The sequence below is a fragment of the Rutilus rutilus genome (genome assembly GCF_951802725.1).
Source record: "Rutilus rutilus genome assembly, chromosome: 13".
Classification (NCBI taxonomy): domain Eukaryota; kingdom Metazoa; phylum Chordata; class Actinopteri; order Cypriniformes; family Leuciscidae; genus Rutilus; species Rutilus rutilus.
Genome location: NC_140218.1, coordinates 22,554,294 through 22,574,724, shown reverse-complemented (window position 1 = coordinate 22,574,724; position 20,431 = coordinate 22,554,294). Strand labels below are relative to the sequence as shown.

At 38.1% G+C, this 20,431-nt stretch overlaps 2 protein-coding genes across 5 annotated transcripts; both read left to right on the top strand.

Annotated features, from left to right (window-relative positions):
• Positions 1 to 1,592: 1,592 nt before the first annotated feature.
• LOC311302042 (tumor necrosis factor receptor superfamily member 1A) lies at positions 1,593 to 7,181 on the top strand. 4 transcript variants are annotated; one of them, XM_084427588.1, is made up of 10 exons: positions 1,593 to 1,831; positions 2,928 to 3,003; positions 3,095 to 3,202; positions 3,308 to 3,430; positions 3,553 to 3,697; positions 4,507 to 4,562; positions 4,648 to 4,827; positions 5,004 to 5,044; positions 5,145 to 5,274; positions 6,559 to 7,181. In XM_084427588.1, exons 1-10 carry the CDS (start codon positions 1,802 to 1,804, stop codon positions 6,861 to 6,863), a joined length of 1,194 nt encoding a protein of 397 aa, XP_084283714.1. In that variant the 5' UTR covers positions 1,593 to 1,801; the 3' UTR covers positions 6,864 to 7,181. The 4 variants fall into 4 exon arrangements, with proteins under 4 accessions (XP_084283714.1, XP_084283716.1, XP_084283717.1 ...); XM_084427590.1 differs by having other exon boundaries at positions 4,669 to 4,827; positions 6,559 to 7,044; XM_084427591.1 differs by having other exon boundaries at positions 4,669 to 4,827; positions 5,007 to 5,044; positions 6,559 to 7,019.
• Positions 7,182 to 12,314: 5,133 nt separating this feature from the next.
• On the top strand, positions 12,315 to 19,180 carry ttc34 (tetratricopeptide repeat domain 34; the record flags this gene model as incomplete). The annotated part of the gene is made up of 7 exons (XM_084429182.1): positions 12,315 to 13,972; positions 14,855 to 15,077; positions 15,189 to 15,381; positions 15,729 to 15,895; positions 16,279 to 16,552; positions 16,707 to 16,921; positions 18,363 to 19,180. The coding sequence occupies 7 exons, from the start codon at positions 12,315 to 12,317 to the stop codon at positions 18,897 to 18,899; spliced, it is 3,267 nt and encodes a 1,088-aa protein (XP_084285308.1). The 3' UTR covers positions 18,900 to 19,180.
• Between the last annotated feature and the right edge of the window lie 1,251 nt (positions 19,181 to 20,431).

The window sequence follows — 20,431 nt, the reverse complement described above, 5'->3', positions numbered from 1 at the left end:
GTTAAAAGTTAAACAGGCTCTTTGATGAATAGCAGCTATTGAGTAAAGTAACGTTAGAGAAGGCTCTGATGATGATGATATCTAACAATGCACGTACTTCAAAAAATATAACGAGTAAAGAAGGCATTACTACTAACTACCATAGTTAATGTTTTTCACAGTCAGTAATTCATACTGTAACATTCTTTTTTTCGTTGTTTCAAGTTTCAGTTTGTTTTAAATAACAAACCTGTTAACCCAAAGAAAAACTCGAAGTGCTATTATAAGACATCCTGTCAGCTTTTTAGTACATAACGGCTACCGTAGATGCAACTCGCATTTGAAAAAGTGAGGCGCTGGAGAGCATTATTCGTTTGAATGCAAAATACAATTTCACCACTAGATGGGAGAAATTCCTACACACAGTCCCTTTAATTATTTCTACCTTAAAGGAGCCATATGTAAGATTGTGGCCAAAACTGGTACTGCAATCACTTTCAAATTACTGTAGAGCGGTGTATCCCCTCCCCCCTGACTCGAGGTTGCCAGATAGACTGCAGGATCCAGCAGGAACGTTTGTAGCTGCAGCTGTGGTAACTAGAGCTGAGCTGGCAACCCGGATGCCGAAACACTACTGACTTCGTGATTGGTAGATAGGTGGAGGGTGGCACTTCAGGCCAAAACACAACATGACAACATCAACATCAGTTGAGGGCTGCAACTTCACTTTTTAAATGACAATATCCTGGCCGGACTACTGTTGTCAGTGATATAAGTATTTGAAATGAACATGATTTCTTAATGTCTAGTGACATATCACGGCCATTTTATGATTAATTGAAATACATTTCTTACATACAGCTCCTTTAAATTTAGTTTTATCAGTGTAAACTAATGTATTAAGGTTGAATATTTAGACTTAGTAAAATCTTTTGCAAAGTTTACAACAGTTAGTTCCAGTTCTCGAATCTGATTGGCTGAACGGCGTTCACTCAGCACTCGGACTCTTCACCGATTGTATGACTCCGCTTGTGGCATTAGAGAGGTAGTGAGGTTTCTCTCTGCAAGTTTATTCGAACTTTACACCCAGTAGGTGGCAACAAGTGAATTGTCTTTGTGGGTGAGTCATTGAATCATACATTCAACAGATTTGTATCAAAAGATTATATAAATGTGTACATTTAAATGTTATTACATGAAGCACATTTTAGGCCTAAAGCAGACACCAAGCTACAGCCAGCTAGACCAAGAAGCAATTAGCCCACAACATGTTTACATACTAAGAGATACAAGAGAACCAAATTTGTCTTCTTTGCTTAGCTACAGTATAGGACATATCCCCTAGAAGTAAAAAACACAGAACAAACTAGCATAGTTTTACTATATCAAATCGAAATTCTATTCAAACTTGGGACCTCACCATTCAAACTATAATTTGGTCATTCATAATTTCATTCATTTTTATTATGTTATGGAATGTGATATAGCTTATGATAAAATTAATGAATGCATGGAATAAGTTTATTAACCAAACGATCTGATATTCAACTGTACCACACTGAGGTTATTGGTCTGACGTGTTTTCCTGTTTCTCATCTGTCACACTCTCTTAGATCTTGTACAGAAAGCTTTCTTGGTTGGTTACTCACTTTCCTGTCTGCACGGATACTCTGTCAGAGTGAGGCAGATGGTGGATGCCAAAAATGCTGACATGAAGCAGAGTTGGAATGTTTCATGTTTTCATCAATTCGTTAGTCTATGAATTCAAATCATACTATTACTCTTCATTCATGACTCTTTAGCTGAAACTGAACATCTCATCATGACTGTGTTAACACTGTGTTTTGATTTGGTAAGTCCTGATTTTTTACCTGCATTGCTTTTCCTTAGACATGTTGTGCTATAATGTGCTTTTGGCTAACTTCGAAGAGATCCTTCTGTCTGTATTTATTTTTGTCATCCTTTATGTTGTTCCAAACCTGTATTAGTTTCTTTCTTCTGTTGAACACAAAAGAAGATATTTCAAAGAATGTTGATGATGAAACAGTTGACGGTAACCATTGACGTCCATAGTAGGAAACAAATTCAATGGAAGTCAGTGGCTACCATCAACTGTTTCATCATCAACTTTCTTTAAAATATCTTTTTTTTGTGTTCAACAGAAGAAATAAACTCATACAGGTTTAGAACAACATGATGGTGAACTAAGGATGTGTTTATGTCAAGAGATTAATAATGTAATTACTGAAAAGCATGACATTAAAGGGATAGTTCACCCAAAAATGAAAATTCTGTCATCATTTACTCACCCTCAAGTTGTTTCAAACCTGTAAGAATTTCTTTTTTCTGCTGAACACAAAAGAAGATATTTTGAAAAATGTCTGTAACCAGACAGTTGATGGACCCCATTGACTTCCATAGTATTTTTTTTTAAACAACCTGAGGGTGAATAAATTATGACAGAATTTTCATTTTTGGGTGAACTATCCCTTTAATTATAATTAATCTCAACAATGTCTCAAACTGTTCTAAAATTTGCTAAAATACCGAAGCAAGTCAGATATTACAGTATAAACTCAATTATTTCTTATCAAATATGAGCTATGCTACTCACATTAATCTGACAGCTCTGTTCTCTTAGTGTATATCAACAGTTGTCTTTTATTTCAGGAAAAAACATGTTGATACTTCAATGTATATACTTATATTTGTAATATTTCTCACAAAAAAAGTATCTTTGTATATATGAACATTTACAAATATTTGAAACCCCCTGATTTAATACATCTATTCAGATATATGATGTCGGGTAGATATGATATTCAGATGCGGGGTATTCAAAATATGATGGTATTTCAAATGTTCAGAAGACATTGACAGGTTGTTAAACCGCATGTTTTATTTTATTTAATTTTTTATTTGATTGCAGTTAATTGTCTTTATTTCAGGTATTTATACTATTTATTGCCTCCCAATGCCAAAGTACAACAGTACAACCCATGGCAAATGGAAGTTGTTCAGCAGGTAAACAGAAGAGCCTCGCACTGGTAAAAATAAATGTAATAGTAAAACCACAGTGAAACTGCAATAAGTATTTTATCGTATTATTTTGCAGGATTTTACAAAAAAGAAAATGTCTGTGTAAAATGTGAGGACGGTTATTTCATGGACGCCATAAATCAAATGAGATATTGCATTAGATGTTACCATTGTGATAGTGGTGGTAAGTAAAATATTAGAATACACTCTTTGTTATTTATGTAATTGTACCAGGATGACCTTTTAAATCTTGATATACTGTAAGCCTCTGACAATCATGGTTTTACAGATTATGAAGTAGAGGTTACCTCCTGCACATCAACACACAACCGAGTCTGCGTTTGTAAACCTGGGTTTTACAAATCAGGTGGTTTTTGTAAACCCTGTCAGAATTGCCAAAACTGCAATAAATGTAAGTACTACTAAAGGAAGTTTACAAACTATTGACCAAGGGACACAGATGATGCTTTCTATTGTAATTAAAAAATGCTGAACATCTTGTGGCCTTTTTTTCCCCTTTTATCTGTCACTCAGGTTTGACCTGTACAGATAAATGTAACCGTCAAACGACTCAAACGACTCAAACGACTCAAACAACTCAAACGACTCAAACAACCACAGCAGTCGATTGTAGGAATGGCTATTTTCTGGATGGTGGACGATGCCAAAGCTGTGTAGAGTATGTGGTTGAAGATTCACATTTTTCTGTACTTTCTTTAAATCTTGATGGATTTTTGGTAAATGACTCTATTTATGGATAATAAGGATTTTTGAAAGTTTTGGTTTGATTATTCTAGGCTTTAGCATGTAGGTTAATGGGTTGTGGTTTTCCTGTGCATAAGGCATCAGAATTTCCTGCATTTGTGACTCTTTACTAAGGGTATGGAGAGGAGCCAGTATCTGTATTGGTAACTGTCTCAAAATTATTTGTATCTATATCTGTATTCGGATAAATCCGGAAGTGAGTGGGGCTTTAACCGGAAGTTCGTCAAATTATATGAGTAGGCCGTTTCAAATGAATATAGATTTGCTGTCGCAAGCTTTTCAATTCATATAGTAACTCATTCACTTCACACAGTAATCATTACGTAGTGATTTTAGAGGTTTATGCTGCTATAATATCGTGCTATGCTATCCTCTGGCTAACCTGTTATTCGGCAAACACGAGGAGTAACTGTGTCTGCCGAATAATCGTTTTAATTATTCGGTAGAATTCGTTATTCGTTTTGAAGCCATTATAAGGTATTCGGCTTTGGGCACGTTGGGCTCTATTGTTTACCCATGATATTAGCAATAAATCACTATTTCAGTTTCCACCTCACCAAAGAATAGAATAAATAGTTTTATAAGCTTGTAAAAATGTTTATGTGGTAAATACATAGGTAGTTATTTTAAAGTTGCTCCTACAGTTTGGAGACATTTGTCATGAAAGTGATTTAAGGCACAGTAAATGTTAATTGTCATATTGCTTAATGTAATTTGTTTCAGGTTTAGATGCAAGAGCGAGTCGTGTAAAACTTTTTGTACCAAAGTTGAAACAAAAGGTATCACAACATCCTAACATGCACTTAGAAATATTTATGCAAACTAAGTAAGAAATACTCATCTTATTTTTTTTTGTGTGTTAAGATAAATTGTCCGTTTCCTTAGGAGATCCTCAAATGGTGTTGCTGGTATCTCTCATCATTGTGGCCTTATTAGGTGGTCTTCTCTGTCTTCTACTCATCCGGTTCTGTAGATGGAAATGGCTTTGCTGCCAGTCCAAAACCTGCCATATTGGTGAACATCCAAACGTTCACATTCAACCAGGTTCATATACGCTCACATGTACTCAATTTGGATGGACGTTGGTTTTGTTTCTGTTAATTTTGTGATTTGAGACAGATTTCTTTTTTAAAATAGGAAATGCACATTGATTTAGAAGATCTGCATGTTGTTATATTTCAGATAATGTATGTAGTGACAAAGATTTGTGTTTGTTTTAGCAGATCAACCTAATGATGTAATCAACATTCCCATAGCAATGGTTTGTATTTTTTTTTACATTTTTCTGTTATGCACAGTGAAATCTCTGACATGTTCAAGTGACAGTCATCATCTTGATAATCATTTGTTTGTCTTCAAAGGAAAGATATACCTCAGCCTGCAATGAAACCTCTATCAAAACTTTACCAGTGACCAGCTTCCCACACAGCGTCTTCAGTGGAGACTTACAGAGCATCATGGCACCCCTGATAGCAAATGGAAACCCAAAATGTAATTATATAAAAAATTTCTCAATAAAGTGTAGCCTAGGTGTACTCTCTGTTTTAAAACCGTTCGAATCTTGTGATTGCTTTTCTGATCATTTTGAGTTTTTCAGTCTTATCCCTTTTGCTAATCGTGTAGGCGTATGCGAAATTGTATGCTAAGCCTGGAGCCTAGGTGATCACAATCAAAGTCAAAGAACTTCTGAGAACTGTCTAATCAGATAGCAATTGCTAATAACTCGCACACTTTTTAGTTGCTTCCTTGGCGGTGTGGTAGGAGCCTCACAACTGCATGTTGAAAGGGCATTAAAAATGAATGATTAAATACAGTAGATAATTTTCAGAGTAGATACGAGGGATTTTTGTTTTAGTTCTCATTAAACAGTCTTAATATTTTTTGTTTTATTTACTAGGCACACATTTAAAAAAAAAAAAACCTAAAATGATACAACTGCATATTACATTTGCAGTTAAAAGTTCTTATTACACGGCTCTCTGGAATGCTTAATTCTGATTGGTATATTGCAGTATCTGCTAAAACACTGTATATCAGTCGACTCATCCGGCGCTACTTTCATGTCTTTTGTATCACACTGCGGACTCGCTCTTTCTCGTTTCATAAAAACGCAACTTGCTTTTCTGTGGCTTATTTATTGTACAAAAACAGAGAAGGTACTGGTCATTTTCTGCCAGGGGATTTTCTGTTAAGTTTACGTACATTTCATTTAACCCTAAAACACTACACAATAAAATACAGGGAAAGCACCTGTGGAAAATGATTATTTTTAAATTAATATTAACACAGTACATTAGACTCTATTTAATGGACTTTTGTGGATTGTGGTGACAATGACCTGCAGAGGAATTCAGTAGGCCTATATTACTGTAATATTGTTGTAGTGTTTGTCTTGTTGCTAGACCGATTCTTAGCTTGTAATGGACTATTTGTTTCAACAACACTTCAAATCTCTGAAAAGCTTGATCATGAATCACCAATCTCGTGTTATTACGAGCTCTGATGCTTTCTCTTTTTGCCAGCAGACTTACCTCTATTCTGCGTTTTTTTTGTTTTTTTACGGGACTTAAATTGATGATGTTTTGACTCGTTATTTAAATTTAGTTCATTTTGAACGAAAAAAGTCGAGTATTTTCAACTCAGATATCAAAAGCAATCAACAGGAGATTTTACCTGACAGCTCGGGGTTTTCTTGACCTTTTACACTTAAAACCATTTTACTCTGTTCAATCCATCTCCTCTGTATCTAAAGGCCATATCTATATATTTCCCCAGTGATGCAGGTGTTGCAGAAGGAGTCCTGGCCAGCACCAGTGCTCTACACCATCATAAGAGAGATTCCCGTGACACGCTGGAAGGAATTTCTGCGACTGCTTTGCGTGTCGGATGATCAGATGGATCGTATCGAACTGGAGGCAGGGCCATCTTATCTAGAAAAGCAGTACATGATGCTACGTCTGTGGAGTCAGAGCAGTGGAGCGAAGCTGGAGAATATCTACTCAACATTACACTACATGAACCTGTCAGGCTGCGCCCAGGAACTGCAAGAGAAACTAGAGCAACTGCAGGCTAGCATGTAATCTGCCTCATCTTGACTCCATCTCCTCATGTGTGAGGGCTGCAGCTGAATTTCACAATCATTTACAGGGAACTCTGCAAGGCAGATGCAATGCCTTTGGTACTTTTAACAGGAAACGCTCAGTCATGGTTAAAATATTTTTTTTTAAGCATACTGTAAAATAAATACAAATTATAAAATGCATCAGTGGCTTTGTAATAACTGATTATAATCCTTGTCCTTGGTCACTTGAATCTGCCTTGTGTCACTATACCGTACAAATGTGAATATTTATAGAATAATTGACCGATTCTAACTTTGAATTAAAAAAATATTTTTTGCCTGGTTTCACAGACTAGGCTTTAGCCTAGTCCCAGAATAAAATGCATGTTTGAGCTGGCTTAACTGAAAGCAACTTAAAGCACTGAAAAATCATTGTGTCACTGTTTTGTCTCAAGATGCACACCAGTAATGATTTTTTTAAGGCACGTTTATAAAACCTACTTAAATGTCTTAACTTAACTAAGGCCTAATACTGGCTAAGTTTAAGCTCTGTCTGTGAAACCAGACTTTTATCATCCACTATCAATTTAAGGACGTACTGTACTGGTTTTCAGGATAAATGTAGGTGCTTACTGTATATGTTTCATGCTAAAGGTTATTATAAGCTTATATATATTGTATATATATATATATATATATATTGTCATATTGTACATGGGCTAGTATTACTTCACTCACATTGTCACACCAGTGTATATTTGTAACTTTTCTTAATAAAAACATAATTGATTGATGTGTGGAATATGTATGGTTCAGATCTTGACACTGGTTATAAAATAAAAAGTATGACAGTGAAAGTGGCCTTGCTGTGCAGAAAGAGAAAAGGTCTGACATTAAGTTTAGTGAATGTCAGCAAACAGTTGCTGTGGCCTCTGAGCGAGGAATTTCCCCTACTGTGGAGGTTCATCTGACAACTGTTTAAACCACATCATAAGCATTTTTTATTTCATTTTTCCAGGTTTACTACCACAACCTATTTATTAGTTGTCAGTTCAAAGAAATGTATGTTCTCTGAGAAATGTCACCCCTCAAACCCACTTTGGTGATTCCAAATGACACTATATTTATTCATTATTGTGATTATTAAATAAATGTGAGAATATTTAATTATATTTAGTGTAGGCCTACTGTATGAATTGCCTTGTTAAATGTATTTCTTTTCCAAATAGTAAACAGTAATACTTTTTACTAATAAAAAAACAAAACAATTTATATACAGTATTTTAATGTAAAATGTATTCTTCCCATGTTAAAATTAAAAACATTTTATTGTTCAAAAGGTTCTGTCAAAGTTATGAACAAACATTCTTGCAGTAACATCACATAGTGAATGCAGTCAAACTGATTCAAACCAGTAAGTTACTCGTCTCTTTGAACAAATCAGTAAAATAATTTTTTGTTTTGTTTGTGACTCAGACTACACTCGCGCTGCATGTTTGTTTTTCTGTGCAGGCCGACATGAAAGCTTAATTGTAATACTTGTTATTTTCCATTATTTTGTGATACACAGCCCTGTTAGCCTTTTATATGAAAGTAATATTTCTACATGGTACTTTGAAGTACTTTGGATGTGTGTCATGATCTGCATACTGACATAACCAGACAGGCGCTTTGATGCTTCAGAGTTTTGATGACTGGATGATCAAAATACTATAGACTACATGGATTATCTTTGAGACATAAAGTTTGCTTAGATAAGAGTTGTGTCATAATGTATTCATATTATAATGTTATAGGTGCAGTAAGCGATTTCTGAGAAACGCTGTTGATATTTGAAATTACTAAAACAAACCCGCCCCTACCCAAAAAGATCATGCTCCTGTCTTGACAGCTCCTCCGCCCCCAAATTCACAAACACACTATCCACACGCTCCCCTCTCATGAGTGGACACACCCCTTATTGCTGATTGGCTACACGTGTGTTTTGGTGCTTGGTCAGATCCACTTTCAACAGCATTTCTCAGAAATCGCTTACTGCACCTTTAACTAACATGCCTTGTGCCGCCTACTATTTCCTCAAGTATTGCAGGACACGGTCTATCAATCATTTGTCAGTGATGAAGAAATCTGACATTTGACTGATGAAGAAAAATAAGGGGGAAAAACAGACATAGTAACATTTTGTTCATGTTTCTGAGTTTTATTTTGTCTGTAAGTATTATAAAGACAGCTTTATAGATAATCAGGTCTTGCTGATGCTTAAGTCCAGTGTTACATGATTTTTCATCCTGTTTGTCTCTATTTCATCGGCACCTCTCTACTCTCTCTGCAGCCTGAGGACCCATTCCCTGAATCTGACCCACCAAAGAGCATTATCGAGATACTGTTTTTTATTTTTATATATTTTTATTTGATATAACCTAGGGGAAAGTGTGGTGAGTTGTGCCAGTTTTTACTCAAAATGACTTTAAAGTGAGGCCATGGCAGTAATGTCTTCAACTTAAGGATGTACATATATTTCAGGATGTGGTGCATCCCTGAGAACAATAACTTTGGATCTGAAATAAATTGTTTCAGAAATATAGCTTTTGGGAAAAAAGTGGTCTCATGGCACAACTTGCCCCTGGTGCGGGGGAAGTTGTGCCTTTGGGGGAATACATTGGGGTAAATTGTGCCAGTGATTTCTGAAGTAAAACAGAACATTTTAATGTTATGAACCGTAATGCTATATGAAAGCAAGATAAATTCAATACAAAATTACTCATTTAAGGTGTATTTAGATATTGTCACCCTGGAATACCATAGCATGCGTTTTTCCTACTATGGTCAATTGCATAGGGATTTTGTATTGAACATAACTCTGGATCACAGTGTCATAGAGACAAGGGGGCGGGCTCATTTTACTCAGACGACCAATCAGTCTCTCAGGATCATTGTGAAGCTATCAAGCTACGCCCTAGCAACCATTTAGAGCACCATAGCAACACAATATATGATATTTGTGAATCATTTCAGGCGAAAAGGCTTTGGCAATAGATGCCTGTTGACATAGCGCTTTCAGTCAATTATGTAACATATAAGAATAAAGTGACTAGGCTAATTTCTAAACATCCTATTGTGACATAGGCCACTTAAAAACGGAATAAAACTTCTCTTTAATAACATAGTGCAAACTCAAAACTGAAATCAGTGTTAGCTAAATTCATAGGCTAAATTAAACAAATAGCAGGCAGGCCTAAGTCAAACAATGATGAGGCATGCCCATCTCCTCACTTCTCAAGATTATCCCCTGTGAGTATGTAGGTCTAGGTGGTCTGGATCTGGCACAACTTAACCCAGGCCCTTTGGCACAAATCACCCCAGACCCACAAGTTTGAAAAACTAGCATGATCCAGCAGTTAAGAGCTAACATCATGCTAACTGTATAGACTCATTGTGTAGCCTACTAAAGCACTAAAACATGTGTGAAATGTTTTCAAGCTTGTCTATAATTATTCAGACACTACAATCAAAAAACCTTAATCATAGAAATTTTACTTTGAAAGGGAAAAAACAGTTTTTTGCACTAAAATGTGCTTAACTCTCATGCCATGTGTCTCTCTTCTTTGGAGGATGAGTAAAATTGATTGCTTTTCAAAATTATGTGGTCACATGACCAATTTCTTCTATGGTTTTCCAGAAACAAGTGGTGGAACTACTTCCCCCCTGGCACAAATCACCCCACTCTCCCCTGTACATTTTTACATTCTAGAGTGTTCCATTATCTCTACTATTTTCATTATTTTATGTTCTGTTTTATAATTGCTTTAGTCTAATCCTCTTTAACTGTCGCAATTTCAGTCATAATCAAGTTTGTGTATTTTAAAAGTCAATTTAAAAAACACTTTTGTGGACAATTTCGGTGCATAAACAACATGAATATAAGCAATGTTCGTGGGATAATACCCAATACCAACAGGATGTAGGCTACATAATAAGAACGTTTTCTAGAACGAAATTGTAGAACGTTTGTTTAACCAGAACGTTTTCAAAACATTTTAAAAAAAAAAGTTTTTGGAAATAACGGTTCTATAACGTAATGGTTAGGAAATGTTTAACTTTCTTAGAACACACATTGTTAGTTGATCGTTTCCATAGTGAACAGATGCAGCGCGAAGCGTGTTTGCCTAGAGCCAACGTTTTTGGAATTTAGATGTTACAAAGTCGCGCAACAGGTGACCGAATAAAGACCCTGAAGACTTCATTAAATTTTTGCCCTATACGTTGCTAAGATATTAGAAGATAAGTAGTTAATGAAGAAGACTGACGCGTTGTGTCACAGTCGTAAGTAATTATTAGTATCCTATTCTTACTAGAGAACAGACGAGCACCTGCCCAAGCCAATACATTCCCGTTTTACATTTTGTGTTTTCTCTGTGTTAAAGTGTTTTGTTTTTCTTTGTTTCGTCTTCCTATCGTCTTTCACTTATGGGGTCGGCATATTGAGTTTCAGCAAGATGCTTTTTCGGGACCAAGCTTTTCTTTAACCAGAAAGTCGCATCTTTTGACAGTTATTTTGAAGGGGGGAAAAAGTCTACAAAGATTAATATGTGGCCCATCTAAATAGTGTTTAATATGCGGTACATCTCAGAAAATAATGTTTAACTCGTTTAAGATAAGACAGGAGAAGCCGACAAAAAGTGCGTGGACTGTACCCTCTCTCTCAGACTCTCACAGACACAGAAAGGTGAGTAAATCATCCGCTGATCTCGATATTGTTTTGGTGTCTGCTGGAAGCCATGCTAAAATGTATTGCTTAGAACTGATAATCCATCATTGACTACTGACTAGTATCTGTTTCAAAAAAGTTTCAACAATTCATTAGATAGCCAGTGCTTATTCCTAAATTTGTTTAGTGGATATTAGTTCTTCATTTGCTGCTAGTCACTATCCGAAATAGAACTAGTAATATTTTTAATAAGATTCCTACTTGAACTAGTAGCCTGACTAGCCATTATACCACAAGGAAACAAGTTAAATGGGATAGATGTTAAATGGGATAGATATAGTTACAAGCTACTACTATCTAATAAATAAACTAGTAACGCTGGAAAAGATACTTGTCACTGGAATACTAGTAACTAGGGAATAAGTACCTGGTACAAATGGACTATTAATAGGTAGCCTAGTGAATATTGGAATAAATAAATACTATTGTCTATGAACAGTTATACTGATGAACAGAAAAATATACTTATCACTCTACTTTAAAAAATAATCTAGTAACATAAAAAATATAGCCTAGCCTACTATAAAAGCCTACTTTTAAATCAGCAATTTAGTGTCATTTATTTAACTCATTCAATGCATGATATTAATAAGAGCAAGAGAAAGATGCCTTTTAATAATGTGCTTTCAAATTCTTTCAAAGGTCTTTGAGGACCCTTGTGGAGGAAATGTCCAAATGTAAATAGCATTACAGAGAAGAGAGATGAATGGCATGCATAAAGGTGCAGCTGAACTGTGCAGAGAGGGGGACAAAATATTGCTCTCTGGGGACCCTGGCAGAGCTGCTGCTCTGTACACCCATGCTTTTGGAAATCATGCAGGATCCACTGTAGGACACATGCGTGGCCTTAACACAGGTTGCTTAGAGGAGGTGATCTCTACTCTGGAGGCCTGGCTTGATGGCGTCACACACAACTCAATTGAGGGCCTGAGCAAAGGTCTTGTTGCTGTATTTCTGTCTACATTATGCCCCAATAATATTTCTGCTTCTCTTTATAAAATGGAGTCTGTCCTGCAGGGGACAGGTCATGCCTCGGACGAGATTTTCGCACGGTGTTCCGCTCTTCTAGGGGGAAAACAAATGCCCCAACCTGCGGGTCACACACGGTTAGTTCTGGAGTTAACTAGAGCTCTAGCCTGCTTGCTCTCAGACCCTCAAAATCCCAAAGGTCCTCAGCTTTATCTGCAAGCCTTTAATGGAAATAAATCAGAAACTATTAGACTTGTTAAAGAAAGGCAAACTAAACATGTGGAACTATTAATTAAAGCCTTTTACCAGCAAATGTCTCTGAGATATTCCATACTTCATGCTAAGGGGCAGATAGAGAAAGCATCGAGTCCTACACAAGCGAGTGACGACATGGATCCCACCAAAACGGTTGAGTTTTTACTTGCCATTTCACCTAATGACATCCAGGTGAGAGAGCTTCAGGCTGCAGTCTTGTTTTCATCAGGAAAGTTCACAGAAAGTGCAGAAGCTTTGTCGCTGGCCCTTAAACTAGATGAATCACAGACTGATCATGTAATGGCACCAGAGAAAAGAGCTTGTTTACTGGTGGGCAGAGCAGCTGCTCATTTTTCAGCAGGAGGACGAGCAAGAGAAGTCTGCAAAGACCTGGGTGACGGCTTTGCACTTCATCCAGCGACAGCAAGACAGCAATTCCAGAGCCTTTTCTCAGACAATGGCATTGGGTTGGCTGCCCGCATCCAGCTGCGCCAACAGGCAGAGAAGGGTGTCTTGGAGTTCAGGGACACAGTTCTCATAAGGCCTGACCTTCGGTCTTCAAAAGGAGTGGAGTTGTTGGATCCCGTTATTGCTCAGCTGCGAGCTCTCTGCCACTTGGAGTCAGACGGAGGAGGTAGGGAACTGCGGGTGCGTCTGGCAGACTGCCTCCTCTTGCGTGGGGAACATAAAGAAGCCCTTTCCATAAGTAGCCAGCTAGCCGCTGCAGCTCCAGCCCAGCAGAGCTACCAGAACACCGTGCAAGTGCTCAGAGGGTTTTCCCGACTCTTCACCGAGGACCATAAAGGTGCTCTGGAAGATTTCCAAGCGGTTATTGAGCATAATACTCCTCACCCACCCAGCTGTGTCCGTGCACTCTGTGGCAGGGGTGTCCTGCGTATGATGGGTGGCTCACACTACCTTACTGCTCTAGATTACGTTACGGCGAGCCGATTACAGCTGCAGGACACCGCTGTAACTGTTCGGTGCCTGGTGCCATGGAACTACCGTGGGTTGCTGTGCACTGTGTTGCTGGAACAGGGAAGGGTTATGCTTGAGGGGACTGAAGAACAAAAAGCTGACTCAAATCCTACAGCAAAACAAGAGCATGAGGAAGGTCACACCAACAACAAACAGAGGTACATTTGCATTTTTCAGATTCTGAATGAAACTTAATTGTCTTGCAAAATCTCTCCTTTTGTCTTATACTGTGAATTGTAATATTGTCATGTCTAAATACACTTTGTAGCATTTAATTATTTTAGTTTTTGGTGTTGAATTTTTTATGTATTTAGACAAAATAGAATAGAATAATTATCGGCTTATCGGTGTCGATAAGCACTCCTGGAGGGCCTTCTGTCTGCAGAGTTTAGCTCCAACCTAACTGACTAGAAGTTTATAGTTGCTGTGTCTCATTTCGAAGGCTGCACCCTCCAGAGGTCACATTTGCCGGTTGCATACATTATGGAGGCTGACCCATTCCAGAAAAGTAACCATTAGATTCCGAGGTAAGAAGTAAATTACAGTAATTTACGTCTCACAAGCAATAACAATCAATTTTAGAATGGTTACTTTTCTGAAATGACGTATGTTTCCGACATATGCAACCTCCCAAGGGTGCAGTCTATGAAATGAGACACAGCAAAAGATCCTGAAGACCTTGATTAGCTGGTTCAGGTGTGTTTAATTTGTGTTGTAGCTGTGTTCACGGCACGCTATGTCATAATTACTGTAAATAAAGCTGTGTGTGCTTTCAAATTCGCTCTCGCGGTACTTTGATGTCGTACACCGATCGGACACACTTTAAATCTGCATTGGTCAAATCTGCACAAGTCATAGCTCTCAGAAAATCATGAGTTTACACATTTTAATGTTCAAGTTATACAAGCACGTGAAGGCTTTTTACAGTTCAGAATCATTACGGTAATTACGACATGGCCTGAACGCACCTCAAGACCATTGGCCTTCCCGAAACAGGATTGGACACCACTGTCTTATTCATTTTCCTGTGCTTCCTTCAGGTCTTCCGTTGGAGTGCACGCTCTTGCTCTTCTACTAATGGAGTTACAGCCCGGTGCCGATGGACCCCAGATTCTCACAGCAGATGCTCTGTACCAGTTGGGTCGTGTTGAGGAGGCTTACCGTCTTCTTCTCAACATTGAGCACACAGCCCCACGTCCACCGATTCTCGCACGTCTTGCAATACTGCAGCTCCATCGAGGCTTCCTCTATGATGCCTATCAGGTGCCAGATTATATTTCTTAGTTTTATCACATTTAAATCATTAAGTATTTCTATGATAATAGTTTATTTATTTTCTGCGTCATATCGAGTAATATCTCTGGTGTCTTACAGCTACTGAAAAAGCTGATTAATTCAGGAGACACCAGCTGTCTACGTCCCCTTCTCTCTGTAACATCTTTACAAGACCGAGCACTTCTAGAAAAACATTGTCACACCGCTTCCAAACGTATACTGTGTGGCCAACAAGCAGAAAGTGCAATAAGGGAAGCTGTGGCCTATTTGTCCATTGCCATTATGGCTTCAGGTATGTTAAATTCAGACACATGCAGTAATATATTAAGTTACATTACAAAATATATATGGTTATTAGGGTCAAATGGAAAGGAAAAAGTGCAAATGCAAAGAGGAATTCACACTTTTGATTGATATCTGATTGACGCAGTTTCAGCTCCTTTTCAGCTCTGCAATTTTCCTTTACTTTCTCCTGTAATTGATTTCCATTATATGATCTTGGCTTTTATGTTTCATGTAACTCTCATAATCACTTACAGCAATTATATTGTAAAGAAAGAGATAAAGGTAACTCAGAACAGAATACTGCTATTTTCTTAATTGAGTTCTTCTTGAGTTCTACTTCCGATTATTCTTTAGGTGGTGGCGCAATAGATTCCCTGCTGGAGAGAGCAAAATGTTATGCTCTATTGGGCCAATGGAAGACGGCTATCTTTGACTTCACTGCGATCCTTAAAGAGCACCCAGAACATGTGCAGGCTTTGTGTGGAAGAGGATTCACGTATCTTATGCTGAACCAGCAGAAGGTGTGGTAGCAAAAACAAAGACCTCCACCTATGGGAGCCAAAAAGTGTTTTTAAAGATGGGTTCATGATTCAATAACACATTACAATAAGGTTCACGCATAGTAAATGCAATAGATCACAAAAAAAAAAAAAACTTTGAATAATCTACATATAGTAATACATTTTCAGACATTTTAATTTATATTTATACATATTACATTATTTATATAAAAAATAACTTAAATGCTGTAAACTGTAATGCATTATTTAATGTATATGTCAAGTTGAGCTTAATTATAAAGTGTTACCAATATTTCAAGATCAGTGGCTGAAATAACAGACACTTAAAGTAATATTTCCTACATGCTTGTAAACTGACACTATTAATATCAATAATTCACCAGGAATGCACACTAGACATACTAGTTGCCCTTCAGTGTGGTGCTGAGGAGGTCACTCAGAGCATGCTATCACTTAAAGACAAAGCAAAGAGACTGGTCAGTGAATGGTTAGGTCAGCACTGTCGCAGCAGCCTGTCAGAGACTCTGTTGGCTAACCCTGTACCCTGCCGGGAGGAGCACCTCCGAGAGGCCTTTTTGATTGGTGGAGCACTAATGAACACTGACTGCAAGGAACCCAGGTGGCACCTCCTGTACATAGATACACTATTTGCCAAAGGTAAGGGAGCAGTATACAGCATAAAAGAGTCAAGTATGTGGGCCAGTAGGTTGTTTATTCTACATCAAATGTGTTAGACAAATAAAAAATATATACATTATGTCTATGTAAAATGTGTTTTATAAAGTTGGTGTTTGAAACTATGTTTTTAAAGGGGAGGTGAATGCTGCAGGAGTGCACCTGAAGCAGGTGTTTGGTCAAGAGCCTCGAGATGTCGCAGCTAAGGCCAGGTGGGGTGTCGTGAAGGCCTGGCAGCAGAACTACAAAGTGGCAACCAACTATTTGAGTGTGGTGGCTGAGAAAGATCCAGCAACTCTAGACTTTCTAATCAGTCTCATGCAGTCAGCTCAAAGAAAACGCTTGGCACAGGTAATCACTAGTCATGTGTGTGAACCTGGTCCCCACAAGGTTAGTAATACCAGTAAATTTGACCTTATGGGGACATATGTTTTGGTCCCTATGAGGAAAACAGCTTATAAATCATACTAAATTAAGTGTTTTGAAAATCTAAAAATGCAGAAAGTTTTCTGTGATGGGTAGGTTTAGCATAGTGTAGTGTAGTTTGTACAGTATAAAACATGGAAACCAGTGTGTGTGTGTGTGTGTGTGTGTGTTTGTGTGTGTCAATGTGAAACCATGGGAACTTATACAAACACAGGAAACAGAACTAACGCAAAAACCACCCACAGATACAGATAACCCATTACAGTTAAATTACACATAAATTACTCATTTTATACTTGAAAACGGAAATTATATTGTTATTGTGCAGCACTGGGGCCTATACCATGAAGCCGGTTTAGGTGACTGGCCAGATATGTTTCAGTTTAGTTTGCGCCAACCCTGGGTTTTAGGCACCATGAAAGTGGTTTGGCTTTTAGCAGTGTTCATCGCCATAGTGACTAACGCTCCACGGCTAAACTGGTCCGGGGCTGGTCATGTTCCAGGTAAGAGGTTGCAACCCGAACTTGGACCAATCAGCTGTGAGCAAACTGACACATGTCTGATGCTATAAAATCACTCCACCTGTTTCTACTCCAAATTAAAGGTCACTATATAGCAAATGATTTTTAAAGACAAAATCGTCTGGCTTTTAGTAACGCTTATTTAGAATAATAATTTTGTATGATTTAGATGTTATTTATGTAATTATTAATAGATCACACATGTACAGTTTTAGTTTATCAATTATTACTCACAGTTTAAAGGAATGAATATGTAAAAGGTAATATAAATACGCTTTAGAATCAATAGATAAAGCTATAAAATGACTACATGTGAGCTTAAATGTTCAATTCTCTCTATACCTTTATCAACTGTATAAACTAACTTCACAACTTTTACTTGCACTGATATAGCAAGACTTTTTCTTTTAGTTGTTGTGTTTCATAGACAGCTATTTTCTTCTTGCTGTGTAAATTAGTTTCAATTCCTAATGTTTTTCAATCTCGTAATATTCTGCAGAAGAGAGAAGTGAATCGCAGTTTCACTCTTTCTCAGCATGTGATTGGCTGTTCGCTACTGATGTCACACCTAAACTCCTAAACTCAGGATCAGATCCTGAGTTGACAGAGAAAGTTGATGATCAGCATCATGGTACTAACAAAGCCTGGTTGGACTGGTTTGGTTTTGTCAACTTGAAACTAATCCTGTAACCCTGAGTTTGTTCCACTACCATCATGGTGTAAGGCCCTGGCCTTGTTCACAGCCCTAGTACAAGTACTGTTTCTGTTCTTTTTCAATTTTCTCTTCTGTATTGATGACCTTACTTAACTCTACAGTGTCTCATAAAATGATTCTGTGCTTCCAGGCAGCATCCCAGCAGGCCGCCATTGTGTCTGAAAGTGGCCAGTGGGAGCACGCTTTAGCCCTCCTCACGCTAGCAGTGCGAGCGGTCAGTGAGATGAAGCTTCAGTACCTCAGGCAGCGTGCAGCCTGCCTGGCCCACCTGGGCCTCCATGACAGGGCTGTGTCTGATTTGAATAAGGTCATTCAGGGCCACAATGCAGATGGCAGCGAGGAGCCAAAGGTTTGGGCAGAGGACCTTTGCCGCCGAGGCCGTAGTCTGCTATTGTGTTCCCGTGAAGAGTCTGGCTTACAGGACATTTCTCAAGCCCTGGATCTGCATGAGGGACAGGCACTGCTGTGTGTGGAGGCTGGTCTGGGAACACAACGCCTTGCTGAAAAGTTCCTGCGCTTTGCCCTGCAGAACTATGGAGAGCAGAAACTTGACAAAGCTTGGCTTCTGACAGAGACCGGGCTTAAAGTGGACAGTGGCCACGCAGAACTGCGCAGACTGAGGGCTAGAATAAAACGAGAAGTCTCTGGTCCATGTACTGTCCACTAGAGATGAAACATGCTCGAGATGTTTAATTGTGAACTGATGGTGACAGAATGGCTCATGTCTTTATATTGATTTGTTTAATCAGGCAAACATTATGGCAAGAATTTTTATAGGGTTTTGTCAAAATTTGTCAGACATGTATACTACTGTTTGTTTGGGGCAGTATGATTTTTATGAAATGAATTAATTTATTTAGCAGGGAGTGACAGTAAATACATTTACAAGACATTTACAATGTTCCAACACAAATAACATTCAAATAAATGCTTTTCTTTTGAACTTTCTATTCATCAAAGAATCCAGATTTTTTTGTCTTCAGAAATCAGAAATGCTAATTTGCTGCAAAGACAACGTCTACTCAAGTTGAGTCATTATCGCTTTCTTTCTTGGAAAAGATTCCACCCTCTGTACACCACATCTGTCTCTCACCTCTTTGTACCTCTCTCGAATGATAACGCCCACCACCACTGTCCCGTCAGCAAATTTTATAAAGTGGCTGCTATAGGTGTCGTGTCTGACACACTTTGTGGGTGAGTTGTGAACAGTTAAGAGCTAAAAGAAATCCAGTATATGGCATAGACAGAGAGTACAAAATAAATGAGGTTTTATTTAACAAAGTTCGGGAGGAGCAGGTTCAGATAATTAACCAAATTATGCACAGCTGGAGATTAATCAGTAATCAACTCAATGACAGAGTATAAATTCACAGCAGACCTATCTCTGTTCATTGAAAGTTTGTCAGCATCCCTCCTCCACCCCATCTCCTCACTTCCAGTTCCATCTACACTTACCAACTGGGGGAGTACTTTGGGTTCGGGCCTAACTCCGAGCTCGGAGCCCTGCCCCCGGACGCGATATTTTTTTTCACAGGATGGTAGGGGAAGACTCATGAATATTCATTAGGGAAGTCATCCCTGATTGGTCTTAACCCCAGTGACGGGTAGGTTTAGGGCGGGGTTAGGGGTAGGTCATCAGACCCCCAGTGGCGGGTAGGTTTAGGGGTGGGGTTAGGGGTAGGTCATCAGACCAATCAGGGATGACTTCCCTAATGAATATTCATGAGTCTTCCCCTACCATCCTGTGAAAAAAAAATATCGACCCCCGGATAGCACGCCAAATACGCATAAACTTATTGTATTAATTATATGTAGATGTGAACTCGTGAAATGTGCAGTTTTCAACTGCAAGATTCAATTCGGAGAGCTGTATGTATCACTACGTCCACAAGAGGGAGTACTTCCTCAGGTGAACTTGATGCAAAACCCTACATCTCTTACATAAAACCGATACATTCATCCAGTTCACAAATGAACGAAGTGAAGTAATGATATGGACTGAAAAAGAAGCGGAACCCCCCCCAGTAAAAAACAGTACACAATAATTTTTTAAGAACATATAAACCCAGATATAGTTCGAGGGAGAAAAGGGGAAATACGAAATTAAATAAGAAAGAATAACTTGGACAGAACAACATAAATCAATGCAAATAGAGGTAAAAAAAAAACTTAAGTGCAAACGTCATTTAAGAGCATAAG